This window comes from Chrysemys picta, chromosome 3 (assembly GCF_011386835.1).
Source record: "Chrysemys picta bellii isolate R12L10 chromosome 3, ASM1138683v2, whole genome shotgun sequence".
Classification (NCBI taxonomy): domain Eukaryota; kingdom Metazoa; phylum Chordata; order Testudines; family Emydidae; genus Chrysemys; species Chrysemys picta.
In genome coordinates this window covers 97,942,006-97,964,197 of record NC_088793.1, presented here as the reverse complement: position 1 = coordinate 97,964,197, position 22,192 = coordinate 97,942,006, and the positions used below count along the sequence as shown (strand labels likewise).

Below are 22,192 nucleotides of genomic sequence, written 5' to 3'. Positions count from 1 at the left end.
GCATCATCTTTGGATCACAGATTCAAAGAGCAGTTCTAGCTGATTGTCCTGAGACCATCAGAGACCAGACAAATTACATATTTAGCAAGACCATTGAATACAGAAAAAGAGACACAGTCAGACTGTAATTGGGCTTTATTTAATTTTTCATTAATTATACATTTGTTTATAATGCAAATTAACTGAGTTCTCATGTATAATTTTAGCAAGACATTTTAATTACATGCAAATGAGATAAATAAAGACTAATTAAGAAAATTAGGCATAATGATATTGATTCAATAGGAGAGAGAGGCACTAACATGGCTACTTAGGAAATCCTGCTTCAAGGAGTTAACGTGACCAGGTCACCTGATATACTGTGGGTTAAATAGTTGAATCAATCAGGCTCATGTTGGAACTGTTTTTAAGACACGAAGTGCTATCAAAATAGCTCAGCTCAGATCATTATATATTCCCACTGGATCAAACTCCAGGGCCTGTAACCAAGTTTTCAATGAGACTTCGGACCACTGCCCTTCCTGCTTCAGTAGACATAGCCATTCTCCACAGCAGCAGCAAGGTTCCACCTTGGAAAGAAAGAAACAAACAAAAAATGCTACCGTAAAATCAATGCCACTGCAAAAGAGTAGGCAAGGAGGCCATCAGGTGCAAGACACCTCTGCTGAAACCTACTACAAAAGTGTGAATAGTGGAAAGTAACATGTACAAAACAGAAGTGGGCCGCCACCTGCATAATAATCACTTAAAACTATATATGGAGGCAGAAACTGGTCTGTCAAGTTAGGGTGTTGTGGTAGTGATAAACAACTGGGTAAGTTCTCTCATCACCCCTGTGGCAAGAAAGGGTGATCAAATATAGATGTTGACATCTTGTTTTGACAAATCCGCATAGCTTCTGTGTTTAAAAGACAATGTGCTAGCAGTTATGATCACACACTTTTTAATTTTTCTTTTAAAATCCATCCAGGTTTTGCACCGCGGCCAAGCTGAGGCTTCAAAGAGTGATCAAGCCAAAGGGGGGCGGGGGGGGTGAAAGACACTAATGCTTCCATACAGACAATAAGTTATTCCAGCTGACAGTCTGTATGTTGAGGTTCAGAAACCATACACTAACACCAATATACAGAGCATTCATTCTTTCCTGCTGCCCTCTGTGAGAACAGGTGGAAAGGAATGCTATAAAAAGGCAGCTCTCGGATACCACAGTGATGGGTATAGTATAAAAACCTAAATGGAACTGGTGCTCCTGAATGATGGCATCAAGCAGGAGCTAACGAATGGGGGTGGGAGGGGGAGAGCTCTATAAATATAGCTTCCTGCTAGTTAGAGGAGACTAGAGGACAGTAGGGAACAGCTTAAACTAGGCACCTGGAAGACGGATGTTTACACCGGGTTGGAAAAGATGGTTATGGCTGAGAATGGCTGGGTTTTATTTCCTGTTTGCCTAAAACGCCTTGTACTTTGTTTCAAATCTCTACAACTTGTGGCAATAAAAATGTATCTAGCACAAGATGTTTATGTGGTGCTTCTTCACAAACATAGATTGAGACATGTCCCCTGCTCCAAAGAGCTTACGGTCCAAGGGCCCAGTCCTGTGTGGTACCAAAACCCATCAAGTCCCATTGATGTCAGCCAGAGCAGAGGAGACTCAGTACCTCACAGGAAGTGCTCAACAGCCTGCTGAACCAGGGCTGAGAAATGACAAGACAAGAAAAGAAGATATAGGACAAAAGTTCAGTTCAGAGAGGATGAAGACATGTTACTGGGACAGAGAACAAGCTCGATTTTGGGACAATGTCAATTTTAACTGAGAGTTCTGAAGGAGGAAGTAGGAGATGTGTCTAATCTCCCATTTGTGAGGAAGAAGACAAAGAGCTTCATCACCAGCTGTCGTCTAACATTATCCTACAATAGACTCTTCACAGTCAGGTTTCACACCCAGATAAAGCACTGGGATGATAGTAGACATGCTGATACTCTCCTTTAGGTATGGATAATGGACAGGAACCCAGCCATGTACGGACACAGCTGAGTTTTCTGAGACACTTAATAGGAGGGTGAGCTCTCCCTCTGATCTCTGGTGTCAGACAGATCACAGAGAGTGGAGATTTGTCTCTAGAGCACCCATTTGCAGAGTGCCAAAAGGATCAGACTTTCCCCCCATGTTATTCAATGCAACCATTTACCCAGTTGGGGATGCTGTGATCTTGAGCAGTATGAATATACAGATACCATCCAACTCTACATCTCTTCCACATTGAACAGGGCAGCTGTTCCATTACCTAGCTTCCCCGATGTCTGAAGTAGATAAGCACCTGGATGAAGAGTAGCTGGCTGAAGCTTAATCCAGATAACATGGAGATGACAGCAGTGGCAAGAGCATAAACGTTTGAATGACTATCCAAAAGCACATTTCCCTCAGTAGAATGTGTCAAGTCCTCTAATCAAGTGGCATGACAGACTCAGGGTCCTTCTGGACTGTTCAAACTCCTGGACACCCAAATGGCATTAGTGGCTAGAAATCCCCTACATCATCTTTAGCTGGCAAGGCACTTTCACCCCATCCTTGTCAGAGGTGGAGCTGGCCTTAGTGATCTAGACTGTGGTCAATTCCAGGCTTGGTTTCACTAAAACCTGGAGTTGAAAGTGAAGGCCAGTAACTTGCCACAGCAGGTCATCTAAGTTTTAGTGATGAGGAAAGATTTCAGTGCTCCAGTCACTGCAGCAGCTCCAATCCCAACTCAGATGCAATTTAAAGTCCTAATCCTGGTTCTCAAACCACTCAATGGGCCTCAAGTATTTCAGGGTAGATTGGCAGGTGTCCCTAGCTACAGAAGCCATTTCCAAGCAGACATCAGACTGACCATGGCTGTCCTCATCTATACAATTAAATGTAAGATCTGTTCCTATACAATAACTATCGTACAGATAGCCAATTGGTAAAACAAATTCTTACCAAGCATATACTTACCAATGCCTGGGTCGGCAACATTCGGCACGCGGCTCGCCAGGGTAAGCACCCTGGCGGGCCGGGCCAATTTTATTTACCTGCTGACGCGGCAGGTTTGGCCGATCGCGGCCCCCACTGGCCGCGGTTCACCGTCCCGGGCCAATGGGGGCAGTGAGAAGTGGCGCGGGCGAGCAATGTGCTGGGCGCGGCTTCTCGCTGCCCCCATTGGCCCGGGACGGCGAACCACGGCCAGTGGGGGCTGCGATCGGCCGAACCTGCCGCGTCAGCAGGTAAATAAAACTGGCCCGGCCCGCCAGGGTGCTTACCCTGGCGAGCCGCTTGCTGAACATTGCCGACCCCTGCACTAATGGCATTACAGGAGGAAGGACAGAGAAGACAGTCTTACTGAGAGACCATTGTTTTATGTAAATTTGTTTGTGCTGAAGTTCCATGAAGACTGGCACATCTAAAAGAAAGATCTCTATAGATAATCCAGCTCTCACATTTATTCAGTGCTCTTTGAATACAAGTTCAGAGGCCTTTCTGAAAGTTTCCTGTGAGAAGGCCTTTACACCAAGAAATCTTTCTTACAGCTCTCAAAGAAGCATCAGAATGACACAAGCACATACTGAATTCACAAATCAGAGAGCCTGTCACAGTAACAATTTTGACATGTGTTCTGTATTGTTGTACATGAATACTGTATGGGTTAAAGATTTCTTTCAGACTTATTATATAATATCCTTATTTTACAATATCACTATACTTATACTGTACTGTATTTTCACTTCAAGATGCCGACATCTTTTCCTAAATAAAGGAAACTAAATAAAGAGATTTAAGCAGTATAACTGTAAATGAACTGGAACTGTAGGAGCTTGTAGTTCTAAACATTGCCATCAGATGATGCTGTATAACTTATTTTACAGCTTTCATGTTAACTTTAAAAAAGACTAGAATTTATATGACACCTTTGATAATTGGGAAAAAGCAAGATGTCAGTTGCTTAGGTGTATGTACGCACACACACACACAATCATCACAATGCCTAATCAAAGTTGTCTCCACACGCTCTGTTGGTTGACCCATTCACCTGTGATTTTTTTTTACTATACAGATGATGGATAAGGTGTAATATATACACACTATATGGGTGGCTCTTACCTGTCAATTCATTTGTTTTGTGAAGAACACAAAATGAAAGCAAGACTTTGTTCTGCTCTGGACTGAAGTCACTAATGAATGGGGCTTGATCAAGTTCAGAAAGCATCCGTGGTGGTAAGAAAGCCTGGAAATAGTTTGTGTTCTGTAGATCTGCAGAAAAATGTGTAGCCGCAATGAAATCCACAGCATCAGCCCAGTTCTCCCCAAAACTTGCTTCGGGGCCAGAGACATATTTTAAGCTGAAAGAAATAAAAACCCAAAGTTAACAGGTAAATTAATCCTACCCAGAGCTCATTAATCTACCATTTATATTGCATTGCATCTAAAATGTAAGATGCCTTAATCCGTAACCGCCTTGTTGCTTTAAAGGACTGCATTAGTGAGACCAGCAATATGTGAAAGGGGTAGCAGGGAGAGCTTAGTCCCAATATCACTGTGCCTTAAGGGCGCTCCTGCCTCAGTTTCCCTGGCAGTGCTACCTTGGTGTGCAAGTGAGCTGTTTGAAGTGCCATTGTGGAGCCTTTCAAGCACTGATGCCCAAACTAGAATATGGCCATGCAAACTTTAAAGAGCAGTGACATCTGGTCTCAGTAGTGTACCAATGAGAATTCTTGATATGTGTGACTAGTCTCCCTCATACCACAGAGGCATTTTGACTAATAGAACTGTAGCATGCAAATTAGCAGTAGAGGAAGGGTGATGATTGGCTGAGTTACAGTGGCCCTACTTAAGAGTTACCTGAGCCTGCCTGTTACTATATAATAATAAAAATGAAGTTAATATCTTAACTACAACCAAATTTAAATGTAGCCTTTGAACAGGATTTCAGTTTAATTTTAAATATAAGGAAATTTGGAAGTGCCTGTATTATTTTGTTGCTAAGATTATTTGGGACAAAGGAAAGACTGACACAGATGCTAAACTTCTTAAAGAACCACCCAGTTTTTAATTAATTCTGGCTCACAAACTAAGGAATAGATTTGCTTGTAAATTCTCAGAAAACCAGTGATGTACGCAGAGAATAAGCATTGCAAGTTTGGGGAGGATATGCTGTATATGTCATCCAAAAGAAATACATTGAATCCATACTTTACATGCAAAGTGGAACACAGCCTTAATTATGGAGTCATGACCAGTGCCTCCATTATATAATTGTGTTTCTCTGATGGTTTGTACTAGGGCTGGCTGAAATTTTATCCTAGAATCATTTCTTTTTCAATAGAAAATGGCTTTTTGACTAAAACAAACATTTTTTGTAGAAAAGGTTTATTTTGGTTAAAATGTTCAGGCCTGTGATGGGCCCAAATCAGCTAATTAGGCTGCAAGCAAGGGAGCTTTAGGCTGGAGGCAGCTAGTTAGAAGCTCACATGCGAGTGACCGGTGGGGCTTCTACAAAAGCCAGGAGGCTGGCAACAGAAGGGGCTGGTGCAAAAGGCTGCAGTCACTCCCTGGGAGGAGGAAGAAGTGTTTGGAAGCTGCAGAGACCTGGAGGCTGCAGTTGCTTCCTGGGATGATGGAGCCATGAATCTGGCAGACCCAGAGAAGGAAGGGAGAACCAGAATGTTAGGAAAGGGTTCAGGGAAATGTAGCAAGGTATTGGGGAGAACAGACATTGACTGCGGACTAGCAGGTGGGCCAGGGTTCCCTAACAAGCCACCCGGGAAGTGGCATTGGTAGGGCAGTGCATCGGAAGACTCCTTGAGCCTGTTTTGGAGAAGAGACTTCCCACCCGAGAAGGGGAAACCACGCAAGTGACCTAGCCAGAGGGCTGAGTCAGAAAGGGGACGCAACAGTTCCTGGAGCAAGAGGGGGGGCTGCAGACAGAGACCAAGGTGGAAGGACAGCATGTAACAGCTGGAAGGGGCATCGGCCTGACCAAGTTAATCCCCAGAACTGCCAGGAGCTGGCACGATCCAGTGGTGAATAGAGCAAACCCGTCACAAGGCCTTTGGGCAAAAATCCAAAAATGTTGAGTGAGTTTGTTTACATTTTTCAAGAAACTGAAAATTTCCCATGGGAAATTTCAGAAAAAACACATATTTTTCAAATTTTCCTGCTCTAACTCCTATATATGATGGCAGAAAGATTAGGACTATGCATAGATGCAAGAATAATAATGTTCCAATGCTTGTTATTGTAAGGGCAGTGCTCCAGATTTCCTGCCAAGTTCACTCCCGTATATGGTTGATAGCATTGGTGGTATCATTTATCTAATTTGGTTTTGAGTTAGTATCATGACCCAAACAACAGAGTGGGAGTAAGACTTGAATGGATACCTAAAATAATACTAAGAACAACAATTAGGTTTTATATAGCACTTTAACCTGTAGATCTCAAAGTACTTTACAAAGACAGTCAGTACCATTATCCCCATTTAACAGTAGGGAAACTGAGGTACAGAGCAAACAAGGGGAAAGAGTAAATTAGAGTGTGCACAGGATAAAATGATGGTGAATATGGAGGCAGTAGATGAAAGGACTGGAGGAAGTCACTCATGAACTCTCTTTAGGAGACTAATCCAAAACTTACTGAAGTTAAGTCCTGTTGAAATCAGTGGACTCTGAATCAGGCCCATCTTCTTCTCATGTCCTTCCACTGAAGTCATAGGTTTTTCCAGTATTGGGCACATAATATGGCCTGGCCTGTGGCCCTGGTGAGGTCTGGCAGGAGCTGGCAGACCAACAGATGTTCCATGGTCTGTGTTTTGCCTCAGTCACATGTGTCTGGGTCACTGGAGTAGCCCCACTTCCACATATTGACTTTTGAGCAGTCAACTCTTGTTCAGAGGTGATTTAAACATCTCCAGGTCAATGAACCCTACTCTGTGCCTGTGAGAAGGTATCCAGCAATGTCAATGTGCATTTTGATATCCTTGATAAGTATTTCTAGTCATATGTGCTACATTTCTACTCTGAATATGAGTATTTGGCCGTTGAATAGCAAAGTGCAAGTGCAGCGGCTCTTAGTGTTACTGGGTTGGCTCCCCATTTTGACTTTACAAGCTTCCTGAGTATGTTATTCTGTGTGCTAACTTTGCCTTTTATCTTCTCCACGTGTGTCTTGAAGGAGAGAGTGAGTTCTAGCATCACTCCTAGGTAGATAGTGGGCAAATTGTACCCCATTCCAGATGATGCTGAGTTATAGACTTTAGGGTCAGAAGGGACCATTATGATCGTCTAATCTGACCTCCTGCACAACGCAGGCCACAGAATCTCACCGACCCCTCCTGTAACAAACCTCTAACCTATGTCTGAGCTATTGAAGTCCTCAAATCACGGTTTAAAGACTTCAAGGTGCAGAGAATCCTCCAGCAAGTGACTATTGGCCTCATGGTACCAAAAATGGAAGAGACTCACCTGTGTTTTGGCTGGTTTGGTACACAATTGGTTCTTGGTGTAATAAACTAAGAGCCCAGACCTCGACAATTTTAAAATAGCATTAGATCATGCCAAAATCCTTGGCTTGGGCAGCGACACATAGGTCATGGGCATAGATACAACTTTTGTGCCAAGATGATTGATTGGTCATTCATGTAGATGTTGAAAAGTATTGGCAAGAGTCACATCCCCTGTGGTAGGCCATTTTTCTGTTGCCATCATTCGTTCTGCTTCCTGCATAGTTTGATGTAAAATGTCAGCTCTCTAAAAGAGATTGTATCAGTTGTTGGAGGTGGTGATCTTTTGTCATGTTCTATATTTTAGTATATTTTACTCAAGATACTTAAGTCGAAAGCAGACTGAGAAGAGTTACAAAGGGATCTCACAAAACGAGGTGACTGGACAACAAAATGGCAGATGAAATTCAATGCTGATAAATGCAAAGTAGTGCACATAGGAAAACATGTTCTCTGAAAATATCCGCTCAATGTGCAATGGCAGTCAAAAAAGCTAACAGAACGTTAGGAACTGTTAGGAAAGGGATAGCTAATAAGACCGAAAATATAATAATGCCACTATATAAATCCATGGTATTCCCACATCTTAAATACTGTGTGCAGTTCTTGACCCCATCTCAAAAAAGATACATTAGAATTGGAAAAGGCACAGGGAAGGGCAACAAAAATGATTAAGGGTATGGAACAGTTTCCGTATGAGGAGAGATTAAAAAGACAAGACTTTTCAGCTTGGAAAAGAGGTAACTAAAAGAGGATTTGATAGAGGTCTATAAAATCCTGAATGGTGTGGAGAAAGTGAATAAGGAAGTGTTTATTTCCTTCTTCGCATAACACAAGAACCAGGGGTCACCAATGAAAGTAATAGGCAGCAGGTTTAAAACAAACAAAAAGGAAGTGCTACTTTACATAATGCACAGTCAGCCCATGGAACTCATTGCCAGGGGATGTTGTGAAGACCAAAACTATAACAGGATGTAATAAAGAATTAGATAAGTTCATAGAGGGTAGGTCCACCAATGGCTATCAGCTAAGATTATCAGGGTTGCAACACCATGCTCTGAGTGTCCCTAGCCTCTGACGAGAAGCTGGGAGTGGACGACAAGGGATGGATCAGTTAATGATTGCCTGTTCTGTTCATTCTCTCTAATGCACCTTGCATTGGCAACTATTGGAAGATAGGATACTGGGTTAGATGGACCATTGGTCTAATGCAGTATGGCCAGTTGTGTAGTAAGGAATCTTCTGTGATTCTCTGTGTCATTTCCTGCTGATAGAGCCTGTTACCATATGCTTTTCAAAGCTTGCTCTGGGATTAGTTGCTTTTCAACAAGTGATGATAGGTGGTTTAAGATGAAATGCTCATATAGTTTGTAGAGGTGGCATAGCAGTGGTTATAGGCCTTAAGTTCTTCAGCTCCATTTCATCCTTCCCTGACTTACGGGGTGCCATGGCACGTGCTCACCTCCAGACATTGGGACTTTATATGTGGCTGAGCATGTGTTAAACAACTTGAATAACCAGATCTTTGTTGCTGGTCAGAAGTATTTGATTTGTTCTTTGTGAATGTCATCTACACCAGCAGCTTTACCATTCTCTAGGATGTTCATTCCTGTATACACTGCCCCAAAATGATAAATCTCCTGGTCTTCTTGCCACTTCAGCCATGTCTTAGGTTGTTTGGTGCCCTGCCATTTTCTAGAAGGAGTGTTCATGTTGCAGTCCCTGTCAGACTCTTTGAATATAAGAATCTTGCTGAACACATACCACAACAATATAACTAAAGACTCAAGCGCATGATGAGCAAGCAAGAGTATACTAAACCTTGCAAATATGGTGCCTACTAATGGACATGGAACTGGGGAATTATCCCCTTTTGACCCTACTTTTGCGACTTTCTCTTACCTGTTTTTGAACTTTGGAACTGCATAAGCAATGGATGCTACATGCGCGTCCCATAAGTAATGCAATGCTTCATCTTTTTCTATTGAGAAGGAAGATGCTGTGGGCCTTTCAGATTTCTGTTCAGTGGATAATAGATACTAAAGCAAAAGCAGAACATAAAAATATTACCAGCAGAGAATATTTAAAAAAAAATGCATAATACTTAGTTACTTGAAAAACAATTATTTTGAAAAATATGTTTTGTTAACTGGGGAAAATTGCTTTTAAATAGTTAGAATGTGGTGATGTTGCATATCGATTATAGCTTAATATTTGACATAAGGGGGAAAAAGATGATTAATAGATTTACATGACCCCATTAAAGTTAATGAGATTTTGTCATTGATTTTGATGGAGCCAGGTCAAATCTAGAAGACACAATTGGGGGTGAAGGGGAAGGGAGGGAGAAGGGGTACCATTCTGATAATCTAGTATGCTCTTCTGCATAATACACGACATAGAATTTCACCCAGTAACTTATGCATCAGGCCTACAACTGGATGACACACATTGTAATTTGCTCCTAAAGTGGTGCTTTTTCCGACTCTGAAATAGTTGGATTTGCAACCTGAAAGCATTCTGTAATTTAAAGTTGCTTTTTAAATAGATACATTTCATCATAGTTCCACTCTCCTTTTTAAAATATCGGAAACTGCTGCTAGAGTTGGGAAAAAAGTTTAGACTGAATTCTTCTATAGTTTGCTGTACTTACAATGGGTGATTCGGCTGAGGATATCATTTCCAAGGGGAAGACAAGAAACAAACAAATCAACAATAAACAAAGGAGTTGGTACACATTGGATTACCTCTTACTGCTACAGTAAGTGGGCACTGATTTCTAAATTAAATTGTGCAGTGGCTTTAGTTGATTTTTTGGAATGTGGAGAGGTCCCAAGAAATGGTTAGGATATGTTGTTGTTTTTTAAAAAAAAAACCCGCTTCCGGTAGGTTCCCAATGTTGCCAAAACTTGTGGAGCTGAACTGGTATTAGCAGTAGTGGGGAATTTTTTTATTAAAAAGTCTTATTATAAACAAGAGTTCTGTGTTTTGACATGGAATTTTCCATGCTACAATCCTTGTCTTCTGGGTCTTATTTGTACAATCTTCAGGGTCGCCCAGAGGGCGGGGCAAGTGGGGCAATTTGCCCCAGGCCCCGGGCCCTGCAGGGGCCCCCACGAGAATATAGTATTCTATAGTATTGCAACTTTTTTTTATGGAAGAGGTCCCTGAAATTGCTTTGCCCCAGGCCCCCTGAATCCCCTGGGCGGCCCTGGCAATCTTTTACACACTTTCAAGTGCATTGATATAGATTTTCAGGAAGTCTGAAAGAAAGTTAGCTGTAAAATGTATCATGCCATCTTTCTTTTAGGTTAGGATTATAATTTTAGTTCTTTGATTATAATCTTCTCAACATATTATTTCAGATGAATAAACTTAAAATATCTGTAATGACTGATCCAATCATACCCTTCAGCTCTCTGGTTCATCTGTCTAGTTTACCAAGAGAATTTTTGTTTTAGACTTTGAGTCTCTGATGACTGGACATTATAATACTTGCATTTCTGGCTGTTGACAAAAAATCTGAGAGGAAGTCTAACTAAAGGAATCATTATTGAAATTTGGGATGGAGAAGAAACTGTCACTTCTCTTTTAGGGAAAAGGTGTGAAGTGAGAGGGAGAGACTGTGTACGTGTGCAAAAGAAGGTCTTTCTGGGTGAAACTTTCAACAACTCTCTTGACACTCAAAGAAGCAAAGTGATCATATAAAAGTAGGATAAGGGCATTTCTCAAGGAGAATATTCTGTATCACATTTCTATTCTTTGTAAAGCCATAGCACAGCTCCCAGATTACTAGTATAAGCATTAGCATAACAATCTCTTGAGTCAGACTCCAAAACATAGAATTACTTTAAGTGAAGAAATGAAGCTACAAACCTTAAAAATTCTGGATGACATACTCCTCTCTAACTAGTTTTACATCACAGTAACTCCATTGGCCTCACTTGGATTTCTCCTAACTGATGCTGGTACTAATGAGATGTGAATCAGGTCCTCTGATTCTTAAAAAACATTAATAATAACTTTTAAAAGCAATGTTCTGGTATCATCTGTCACAAACGATGAACAACAAAAAAAAGATGCTCTACCTCAAAATAAGCCTTCCATACATCCATGACTTTTGGAATGTGGGAACGGCAGTCAGCAGCGCTGTAGCAGAAGTCTTCTCTTAGCTCTTCTGGTGGTAATATTTTTATCTCATGTTGCAACTGTCCAAAGAAACCAGCTTCCATGGCACACAGAAATGGTATAATACTCAGGTAGTAATTCACAGCTATAACAACACATGAAAATAAAAAGAGATGACAGTTACAAGTGAATGAAACATGCCTACCTAGAGAAAACAGTGAGATTATGCTGCCTCTGCTAATGTTTAAAATCACCAGTCATTTACACATGACAGTCTGATTGTTGGTATGTCAATGGGAGTTGAAGGTGTTCAGTACTTAGCAACTTGAAAAATTAGGCCCTTAAATGTTACCATGTACAGGGCTTAAAAGTTTACCAGACACAAGCATGAGACTAAACTCATAAGTCTGTATGAAAATTAGCTCCATGGGCCTTATACTGGTGAGAAGCCCATGACCCATACCTAGCATCTAGGAAAGGAAACGGTGCTGACATTCTTATCAGGGTGCTGTCTAGGGGGCTCTTTGCTTTCTAACAGTATATAGATTGTGGGTGCCTCCTGATTTTTAAGTCTCTGACCTCCATCTAGCTGCTGGAAGAAGGAGTTTTCTCTTTCTCCTCCCCATTCCCAGTCTCCTGGCATTCCTTTGCCCCCCAAACTCATTGAATTTTAGTTGCACAAGAAATTCAGGAATGGCCCCAAAATATGTTTCATTTATAAGTATATTGGTTGGCTTGGTGGCTCACTCTGAGGCAGGCTTTCAGAAATAACTAACCAGTGGTCGAAAGTAAATAGTGGTAACAGTAATTGTATTTCTGACTATTTACGTATGTTTGATGAGCCCTGATCTGGAAGTCTGTGATGTATTTATACTGCATGCTTGGGGAAAAAGTGGCTGAAGATCATATAGCCTCTTTCTTTTCCTATAAAGACACATTTCCATGATATGAGAATGATGCTAATTAAAATACAGTATGTAGTTGACTCTGCTCATGCCCTCAAGCTTTACACTCAATCAGAAGGATACCAAAGGTTTGACATGATGGCTCCTATTAGTGTGAGCAGTACTCCTTGTCTGACAATGCTCTATTACTCAGAAGGTGGGACTTACCATGATGATGGGCATGCTATAAAAACCTGAATGGAAGGAAGGTATGCATTACATACCTCTAATGACAAGTTACAGCCCGTATTTTAAACCTATATTTACCTTCATACACTTATAAGCCTGATATATTTTTTTTCCATTTACATAGCCCCAAAAGTTTGCTTGGTGCTTTGGAAGTGTATTGAGATTGGAGCCCAGCACTGAAAAGTTTACAATCTAAGAAGGAGAAAAGGATGGGGATGGGGACAAATGCAACATATAAACAAAGTGATATAGCTGTTGTGTTTTACATGCATCTTGCTAGTTTAATCTTCAACACACGCCAATACTTGCACTGCTCCCTCTTATAGGAATAAGTTTATTTAATCATCTTTTCTGAAGATAGCAAAAAAAAGTCATATACTATGAGCTCTGTGTAGCAAATGTGCAGTACTATGTTGTTGAAGAGTGGTAGTGTAAACACAGTTAAAAGTAAAGTGATGTTTCTATTTTGCTAAGGTTACATGATGACATCATGATACCTATTCAAACTGGTTATTCTAATGCAAGGTTTCTCACACCTTCCTCTGTGGTGCTGGCCACTGTCAGAGAGAGGATGCTGGATTAGATGGTTTGATCCCGTATGGCAATTCCTATGTTTCTTTGTAAGTTTGAGCACCCACTGGTCATGTGATGTATATTTTTAGGGTCTAACTTGTCGCCAGACTCTTAATTACAGAAGTCTCCACAAGAAAATATTTGTATGGCATGGGAGTTTGCTAGGATGAAGTAGATCCAGGCCCAGCAGGTGGTGTGGAGCAGGAGGAGGGTCACATGACAGGAAAATATGAGCAGGGGAGATTCGGGAGTGAGGGACAGAAGTGGTGGAGGGGAAAGATTATTTTAAAGGAGATAGACTATCGGTTGAACATTAAAAGAAAGATTATAAAAACTTGAAGATTGAAGTTTTCTGTAGGAAAAAGCCTGCCCTATCTAAAAGAACAGGGTTTTTTTTAACAAACATTTATTCCATGCAAGTGTCTTTAAGCTCAAATATTCATGTTAAGCTGTAAAGCATTATTCTCGTTTTTTTTCTACCTGCCAGTTTCCTTTTTGAAAAAAGGCATAAGATAAAATTACAAAAGCACCTATGGCCCAGCTTTTTGAAGGTATTCAGGCATTACTCCACTCAGCATTGCACGGCTTAAGTGACCTAGGAGCCTAAGTCTCATATCAAAAGTGCCAAGCCCAGATCCCATTGCCTGTCAATGAGGCTTAGAATCTAAATCACTTAGATGTTTTTGAAAATCTTACCCAGGACATAAAATAGAAATGTCTCTAAAATCTCTGAACTAGTTCATTCATTTTTGGATATGGAAACAGAGAAAAGTATACTTTTTATGGTTCACTTTAGAATAGCTAAAGTTTCTGAATTGGCATGTGGGTAGCCCTCAGTGAGAAACAGGCCAGTAAGAAGTTAGTGATTTCTTTATTTTTTTATTTTTATTTTTTTTTAATGTCTGTCTTTGAAGAGTTAGGCTTCAGTAGAAAGACTAGAAATACTGCCATGTAAGACCAGCTCTGGGGGGAAAAACTGGCTATATTGTTTCAGTGTGTGTTTTTGGAGCTTATCTCCATATGTCTATGAATTAAAAAGAGAGTGGAATAGCAAATTAAGACACTCAAATCCTCAGCTGGTAAAGAATGCATCCTTTGTTGTTCTGCAAACTCTGCACAGCTGTTTTTTTGGAAAACAGAAGATCTGTTACATAAGTTCCTGGAACTCATAAGCCTAAAGGAAAGGGCAATAAATCAACTGCCAGTATCAAGATTTAACAAGCCTGGATGTATGTAGAGCAGAGATTTCCAAACTGTGGGGTGCACCTCCCTGGGGGCCTGGAGAGAGGTGGGGGGGCAAGTGGCGGTGCCAGGCAGCTGGTGCCAGCCTTGCACAGCGGGACTTGGGGAGGGAGTGCTACCTCCACCCCGACACCCTTTTGGGCCACTTAGCGTGTGGGCCAATGTTAACATCTGCCGCACCCATGCCGATTTCCACTCCTGGCAGCCTCCATGCCCAGTGCTGGTTCCACCTCAGAGACCATCACACACACCTTCCCCTGCCCTGAAATCCCAAAGTGGGAGGGGCTGGCACAACCAAAAATTGTAATTCAAAGGGGGGGGGGAGGGTGACTTAGCTCAAAGTTTGAAAACTGCTGATATAGGAGCAATGCATTTTCCTTTCCACATGAAAGTCTGGGCAGTGTTGTTCCTCCTACAGACCTGGTGGGTGAGCTGGTGGCTTTACACTTTTATCTCAGAAAAGGATTTATGTACTCTGAGGGGAGGAGATGACGATAAGAGCACAGGCTTGCTTCCCGTGGGATTAGCCTACTCCTGTTCCTCCTGTCCAGTTGGCCCCAGTGCAATCGTATTGACAACAATGGAGTTGGGAAGGTGCAACTGAGGATAGAATTGCTCCACAGGATTTTTATTCTTTGTGCTGATGCATGAACCAGAAAGAACCCAGCTTGACTTTCACATCATTGACTAGCTGAGGTGCTGGCAGTTAAAATGAGCAAATTGGATCTGGGGTCATTGATAGATGTCAAATATGGAACCCTACGCTGCCATTTTTATTCACTTTTCAGAATACAGCCACACTTTAAGGTTGAGAATTTAAGTCTCTACAAGTTTCAGGGTTAAGAAGTCTTAATTTACTTGTGTTTATATATTGTTCTGTGAACTTTCACTGCACAGTTGTGTAATGCTGAAATTACTTTGAAGTGGCGTTCAAGTGGATGAGAGACTCTGAATTGCCTTCTAGGTCATTACTTATTTTCCAAATAAGAGCAAACTAATAACATGTACTTACAGGCCCACCAGCTTCGTACAGAGATGCACAGATGCTGTCCAGCGCCATGGCCGCAGGTGGTAACATTGGAAGGATCTGCTAGCCTGCCTGAATCAAAACAAAATAGAATGCCAGAAGCTGCTCACCTTATTCACAGGAGCAGTCCCATTGAAGCCTATGGGACTTCTTGCATAAGTAAAGCATTCAGGATTTGGCTCAGTGAAAGAAAATAGTTCATATAGTAGTTTAATTTCACAGTCAATGCCTTCTGTAGTGCATAAAAGATGCATTAGTAAATTGGTTTTTTCTACTACTGGCTGTAAATTTATTTGGAGAACTGCAAATATAGAACTGTCTGAAAGCTGGAAAACATAAAAATCCTCATTTATACTTTATAAATGCACAGTAATGGCTAATTTGGCAACAGAAGCAAAACTGCTTATGTACCAGACACCTAATGAACAGCACAGCATAAATATCTCACCCAGCTGCTCTGGGGAGGTTTGTACCCCAATTACATGATGCCAGTGAATTGAGACTCCCAAACTATGAACTCAGCAAAGCACAAAAGTGTGTACTCAATATTAAGCATCTGAGTAATCCCACTCCTGTTCAGCCAAACTCTTCAACACGTGCTTAATGTTAAACATGTTTACAGTCTCATGGTGATTCTTTGAAGGCATTTAAGCCCATGTTTAACTTTAAGGATGTAATGTAAGTATCCTCTTCCTGTTCAGCAACACATTTAAATCATGTGTTTAACATTAATTATGTGAGTAACCTCATTGTAATTCAGCATTTCACTTATACGCCTGTTAAAGCATGTGACATGAGTATTCTCATGCTTATTAAACAAACTATTTACGCATGTGCTTTGGTGAATCAGGTCCTACAATACCTGCTATTACAGAGGTTCCCAAATGCTGGACAGCAGAGCATTTGGTAGGTGGAGAATGAGCTGGATATGTTTCTGCCAGACAAATCACCTTTGTTTCTGCCAGATAAATCACATTAAATGAAATCTAAAATACATTAAATCCTTTTCGATTACTATTTTCTATATAAACAATTGCTGTACTTGCCTAAGAGAAGATGTGTAATCATGAATGGTGAGATGTCCACAATGGTGAGATGTCTCCCTCTGGTAAGATGTGATCCATACCATGAAAAAATTTGGAGATCCTTCTACTATTATATTTCCATATACTGTATTGTGCAATCAAAATGAAACAACTAGGAACTAGGGCTATCAATTAATCGCAGTTAACTCACGGGATTAACTCAAAAAAAGTAATCACGAGTTAAAAAATTAATCACAATTAATCACAGTTTTAATTGCACTGTTAAACAATAGAATACCCATTGAAATTTATTACATATTTTTGGATGTTTTTCTACATTTTCAAATATATTGATTTCAATTACAACACAGAATACAAAGTGTATACTGCTCACTTTATATTATTATTTATAATTACAAATATTTGCACTGTAAAAATAAGCAAAAGAAATAGTATTTTTCATTTCACCTCATACAAGTACTGTAGTGCAATCTCTTTATCATGAAAATGCAACTTACAAATTTAGATTTTTTTTTTGTTACATAACTGCATTCAAAAACAAAACCATGTAAAACGTCAGAGCGTACAAGTCCTCTCAGTCCTACTTCTTGTTCAGCCAACCACTAAGACAAACAAGTTTGTTTACATTTACAAGTCTGTCTCATCATACGCTGGGGTTACGTTCCACAGTCAGCGCCTAAAGCGAAAATCGCGTATAGTCAAAATTACATTGAGTATAATAGCGGGCGGAATCGCCCACACTACAGAAACAGTATTTAAATTGTTATTTTTCTCTTTTTTTTTTGTTTTTGCCGACCGCGTAAAGCTGAAATTGCACATGTTAAATGCGCCTAAGCTGCGACAGACCAGTACAGAGATACTGCTGCCCACTTCTTATTTACGTCACCAGAAAGTGAGAACAGGCGTTTGCATGGCACTTTTGTAGCCAGCATTGCAAGGTATTTACGTGCCAGATATGCTAAACATTCATATGCTCCTTCATGCTTCAGCCACCATTCCAGCGGATACGCTTCCATGCTGATGATGCTCATTAAAAAAAAAAGCATTAATTAGATTTGTGACTGAACTTCTTGGGAGAGAATTGTATGTCTCCTGCTCTGTTTTACCCACATTCTGCCATATAGTTCATGTTATAGCACTCTCGGATGATGACTCAGCATATGTTGTTCATTTTAAGGACACTTTCGCTGCAGATTTGACAAAACGGAAAGGCGGTACCAATGTGAGATTTCTAAAGATAGCGACAGTACTAGACCCAAGGTCTAAGAATCTGAAGTGCCTTCCAAAATCTGAGAGGGATGAGGTGTGGAACAAGCTTTCAGAGGTCTTAAAAGAGCAACACTCTGATGCAGAAATTACAGAACCCAAACCACCAAAAAAGAAAATCAACCTTCTGCTGGTGGCATCTGACTCAGATGATGAAAATGAACATGGGTCGGTCTGCACTACTTTGGACTGTTATCGAGCAGAACCTGTCATCAGCATGGATGCATGTCATCTGGTATGGCGGTTGAAGCATGAAGGGACATATGAATCTTTAGCACATCTGGCATGTAAATGTCTTGCGATGCCGGCTATAACAGTGCTGTGAGAACACCTGTTCTCACTTTCAGGTGACATTGTAAACAAGAAGCGGGCAGCATTATCTCCTGCAAATGTAAACAAACTTGTTTGTCTGAGTGATTGGCTGAGTGGCACTGAGTGGACTTGCAGGCTCTAAAGTTTTACATTGTTTTATTTTTGAATGCAGTTATTTTTTGTACATAATTCTACATTTCATTATAAAGAGATTGCACTACAGTACTTGCATTAGGTGAATTGAAAAATACTATTTCTTTTGTTTTTTACAGTGCAAATATTTGTAATAAAAATAAATATAAAGTGAGCACTGTACACTTTGTACTCCGTGTTGTAATTGAAATCAATATATTTGAAAATGTAGAAAACATCCAAAAATATTTAAATAAATGATACTCTATTATTGTTTAACAGTGAGATTAATTGTGATTAATTTATTTAATCGTTTGACAGCCCTACTAGGAGCCTAATTGGAAACTGGTCAATGATATGGGTCAAATCTAAATCAAAATTGACAGTTGTTCAGCTTTTTAAAGTGAATTAAGTGCTTTAGAAAGATGATATAGTGACAGCCCTGGAGACTGTTGCTCAACTACATTTAGCTACAGTTTCATAGATTCACTAGTTACTGAAGCCTCCATAATAGTGCTGAAGATATTCATAGCACATTACAAAACAAAGCGATTAAAGATAGTGTCCCTGCCCTGATGAATTCATATTCTAAATTAAGACTAGAATAATGGGAGATTGCAGGGTCAATGCATGGGAGGTGTGTTGGTAATTAAAATTTTACTCTAGCTATTTTTGAGGAATTGCTGAATAACTTGTTAGAGAAGAAACCAGGAGACCGCTAAGAATGTTGTGCGCTGATACCTAGGGTGTTATACTACTGCCCAATGTGAGGAGTGAGCTCTGACACTGCCCCTGAATGTCATCCCATTCTGGCTGACTGCATGGACCGTCCTATAAGGGGCACTCTGGTTCCTACTCTCCCTTGTGCATCAGCAGTGGGGTGCTGATCCAGAGGGCACTTGCAGGGAGAGACCTCCCATGAAAATCTGGGAGCAGAGAGGAACAGCTAGGCAGAATTTGTTACAATAGATAACTGATGCTATCATGTTCAGCTAAAACTTTTTTCCAAACTTCCCCAATGGCACTGGGAAGATGCAAAAGCACTTCATTGTTTGAGTTAGGACCTTCTCCCAACACTGTGCAACGGAAGGCAGGGGATTTCAAAACAGGGTGATTTTTAAATGTTTACTTGAAAACTTACCAATGATTTTTTTAGCTAGGAAATTTCCCAGAAAATGTAGTCTCCTGAATGGTAACACTGGTAAATTCAGTTGTTAACACATGAAATAGGGGGAATTAACACCACCTTTAAGTGGGAGGCTTCCCTTTATCCACAGAACAGTTACACTACAGTAAGTAGCAGGGCAAGATTACTCATAAACTTCTTACTAATGTGCCTCATATCTGACCTGGAGAAACCTTTAGGGTACGTATACACTGCAAAATGAAGATGTGATTTTAACATGGGTAGGCATATCTATGCTAACTTTAATCTTGCTAGCACCAGTAACAACAGCACTGTAGACATGGCAGCATGGGTTTTAGCATGAGCTAGCAACCCAGGTACGTACCCAGGTTCCCCAGCGGGCTAGTTTTAATCTGGTTAGCATAAGTATGCCTCCCTGTACCACATATATACTTTCACTTTGCAGTCTACTAAGACTGACAACAAGAATGACAAATCATTGAAAATAGTGATGTTGCTTGGCTTTTGTGGACTGGGCCCTCAGGTACTAGGCCTCGCTGACCTACACAAATATTTTCATAAATTTTTTCACAAATCTTTTTGTCAAAACTTTGAAATTTCAAAAAATCTCTCACGCTTTTTAAGCTGGTAAAAAAGGGACAAGTTTTGAAAATATTTTCAAAAACAAATTCATAAAAAATTAAAATGTTTCAACCCATTCAAGGAATTATGCTGAAGCTACCAATGAAGATCTCATAAGCTACCAAATTAAAACAACAACAAAAACAATCAGTTAATATTTTAAAATCAGAGTTGCAATATCCAGTATAAAATTAGATGATCAGGAAATGCTTTTTAAAGCAGTGAATTAAGACACAAATCTATTCATTTTCTACCTCTATTTTTGGCTTAGTAGGATTTTTAAAAACCATACTTGGCTTCTGATTAACATTGTATGTGGCAATATCTTCCCATATCAGCAAGGCAACTTCAAGTCCCCGTATCTATTGCTCAACAGTGCAAGGACACCGCATTCATTTCAAAAGTTCCCTTCCAACCTAGCAACTAAACTCTCTTCTGGGTAAAGCAAAATTCAGAATGTATGGGACTGTACTGGTTGCAAGTAAGAGACCATGAAAAAAACCAACCTGCATTTATCTATTAAATATTTAGTTATTACAGCCCTTTTAAGGAGAGAGTTTGTACCTGTATGATATTGCCAGCCAAGCTGCAGAGGCAAGCCCCATAGGATATTGCCAACGTTATTTGATCCAGATGTGGTGAAATATTTAGCTGAATAGTTGAGCAAGATCTTATACACTCCCAGTCTCTCTAGATAGTTCCAGGCACTGATGGTGGTTTTGTTGCCATGTACTGGGAAATCCTTTATGCTTCCAGGAGCCTGATGCCACAGAGGAGGATAGACATCCTTTTTGAAGACATCCTCTTGGGTTAGTGCTACTACAGTTGCTGGACTGAGAGCAAGGGCGGTCAGTAGCACAAGGAGAAGAGAGTGCTGCCCCAGGAACACACGCATGTCAGGTAGGACCATCTTATACAGGCATCTGGGGCTTTCAGAGTAGGGATGAGCTTTCATCAGGGAAGGCAGGGGCAGGGATGGTGGCTCAGGCTGCCTATACAGTCAGTCATCATGGATCACCCTGCCCCTTTTTCCAGGAAGCTGACGTGGCTCTGTCAGATTGGCACTGATGCTCATACCTCTGCCGTTCCAATGCTGCCTTTGGGGCAGAGATGGGGAGCTGAGGGATCTCTGGTGCAGTATCAGTGTGACTTGAACAGGCAGTATCTGAGTGACTTGAACATGTTCAATAACAACAGAGGAAAGAAGCAGGAATAAATGAAGCTGCTGCCCTGTTACCATAACAATCTTCTCCTCCAACAAAATGGGGATAAAAATGGGGGGAGGAGAAAGGATTTTTAAAATGGAAGTGAGGGGACAAAAGGGGAAAAACAAGGGAGGGGATGGGAAGCTGAGAGACAATAACAAGGGCAGAGGGGCAAAAATGAGGGAGCAGTAGGGAGGGGACTTGTGCTCCTCCTTGGACAATGCAGTGCTGGGCTGTGAGTAAAACCGTAATAAAGCCCAATACCTAGACAACCTCTGTCAGGAAACTGAAAGTAACTTCCTGCTACCAATGTTCCCTCTAAAAATTTGTTGTTGTGAGCGGGCTACAAACTCTGCTGAGCGATACATTTTTGTCATTGGGCAAGCTTATGCCTTTTTTTCAGTGAGGGGTATGTCAAGGGGGGTTGTATGGAGGGGAGGGGGTAAGTGTGTTGTGGGGGGGGGGGGGAGAGTCCTGTGAGCCGCAGCTCTGGAGATGTGGAGTTCTGTGTTGAAACCATTACCAGTAGTTAATTCTGACAGGTAGCTGTTTCTGCTGGGCTGCACGGAGGAGGCATGAGTGGCACGTTTCTGACCTGTGCAGTACATACAAGATTGCTGCCCAGCCAGGCAGTTCAACAGGGAACATTGGTTGAAACTCATCTTTATTCGTGGCTCCAGTTATCCATACATACTGGATCCCTGAACCTTGTTTATTTTTAGAACTTGAGCTTCTTTTTTAATTAATAGGGCTGGTATTTTCAAAGGATGCTAAAGGAGTTGGGGCCAAGATCCTTAAAGGTGTTTAAGTCCCTAACTCCTACTGATTTCAATAGGAGTTGGGTACCTA

At 40.9% G+C, this 22,192-nt stretch overlaps 1 protein-coding gene across 1 annotated transcript; it reads right to left on the bottom strand.

Annotated features, from left to right (window-relative positions):
• Window positions 1-122: 122 nt before the first annotated feature.
• On the bottom strand, window positions 123-21,749 carry C3H6orf58 (chromosome 3 C6orf58 homolog). Its single transcript, XM_005280219.5, has 6 exons — window positions 20,703-21,749; window positions 15,600-15,686; window positions 11,600-11,784; window positions 9,414-9,550; window positions 4,118-4,356; window positions 123-569 (listed from the first exon to the last, which is right to left on the bottom strand). Exons 1-6 carry the CDS (start codon window positions 21,091-21,093, stop codon window positions 466-468), a joined length of 1,143 nt encoding a protein of 380 aa, XP_005280276.2. The 5' UTR covers window positions 21,094-21,749; the 3' UTR covers window positions 123-465.
• Window positions 21,750-22,192: the final 443 nt, after the last annotated feature.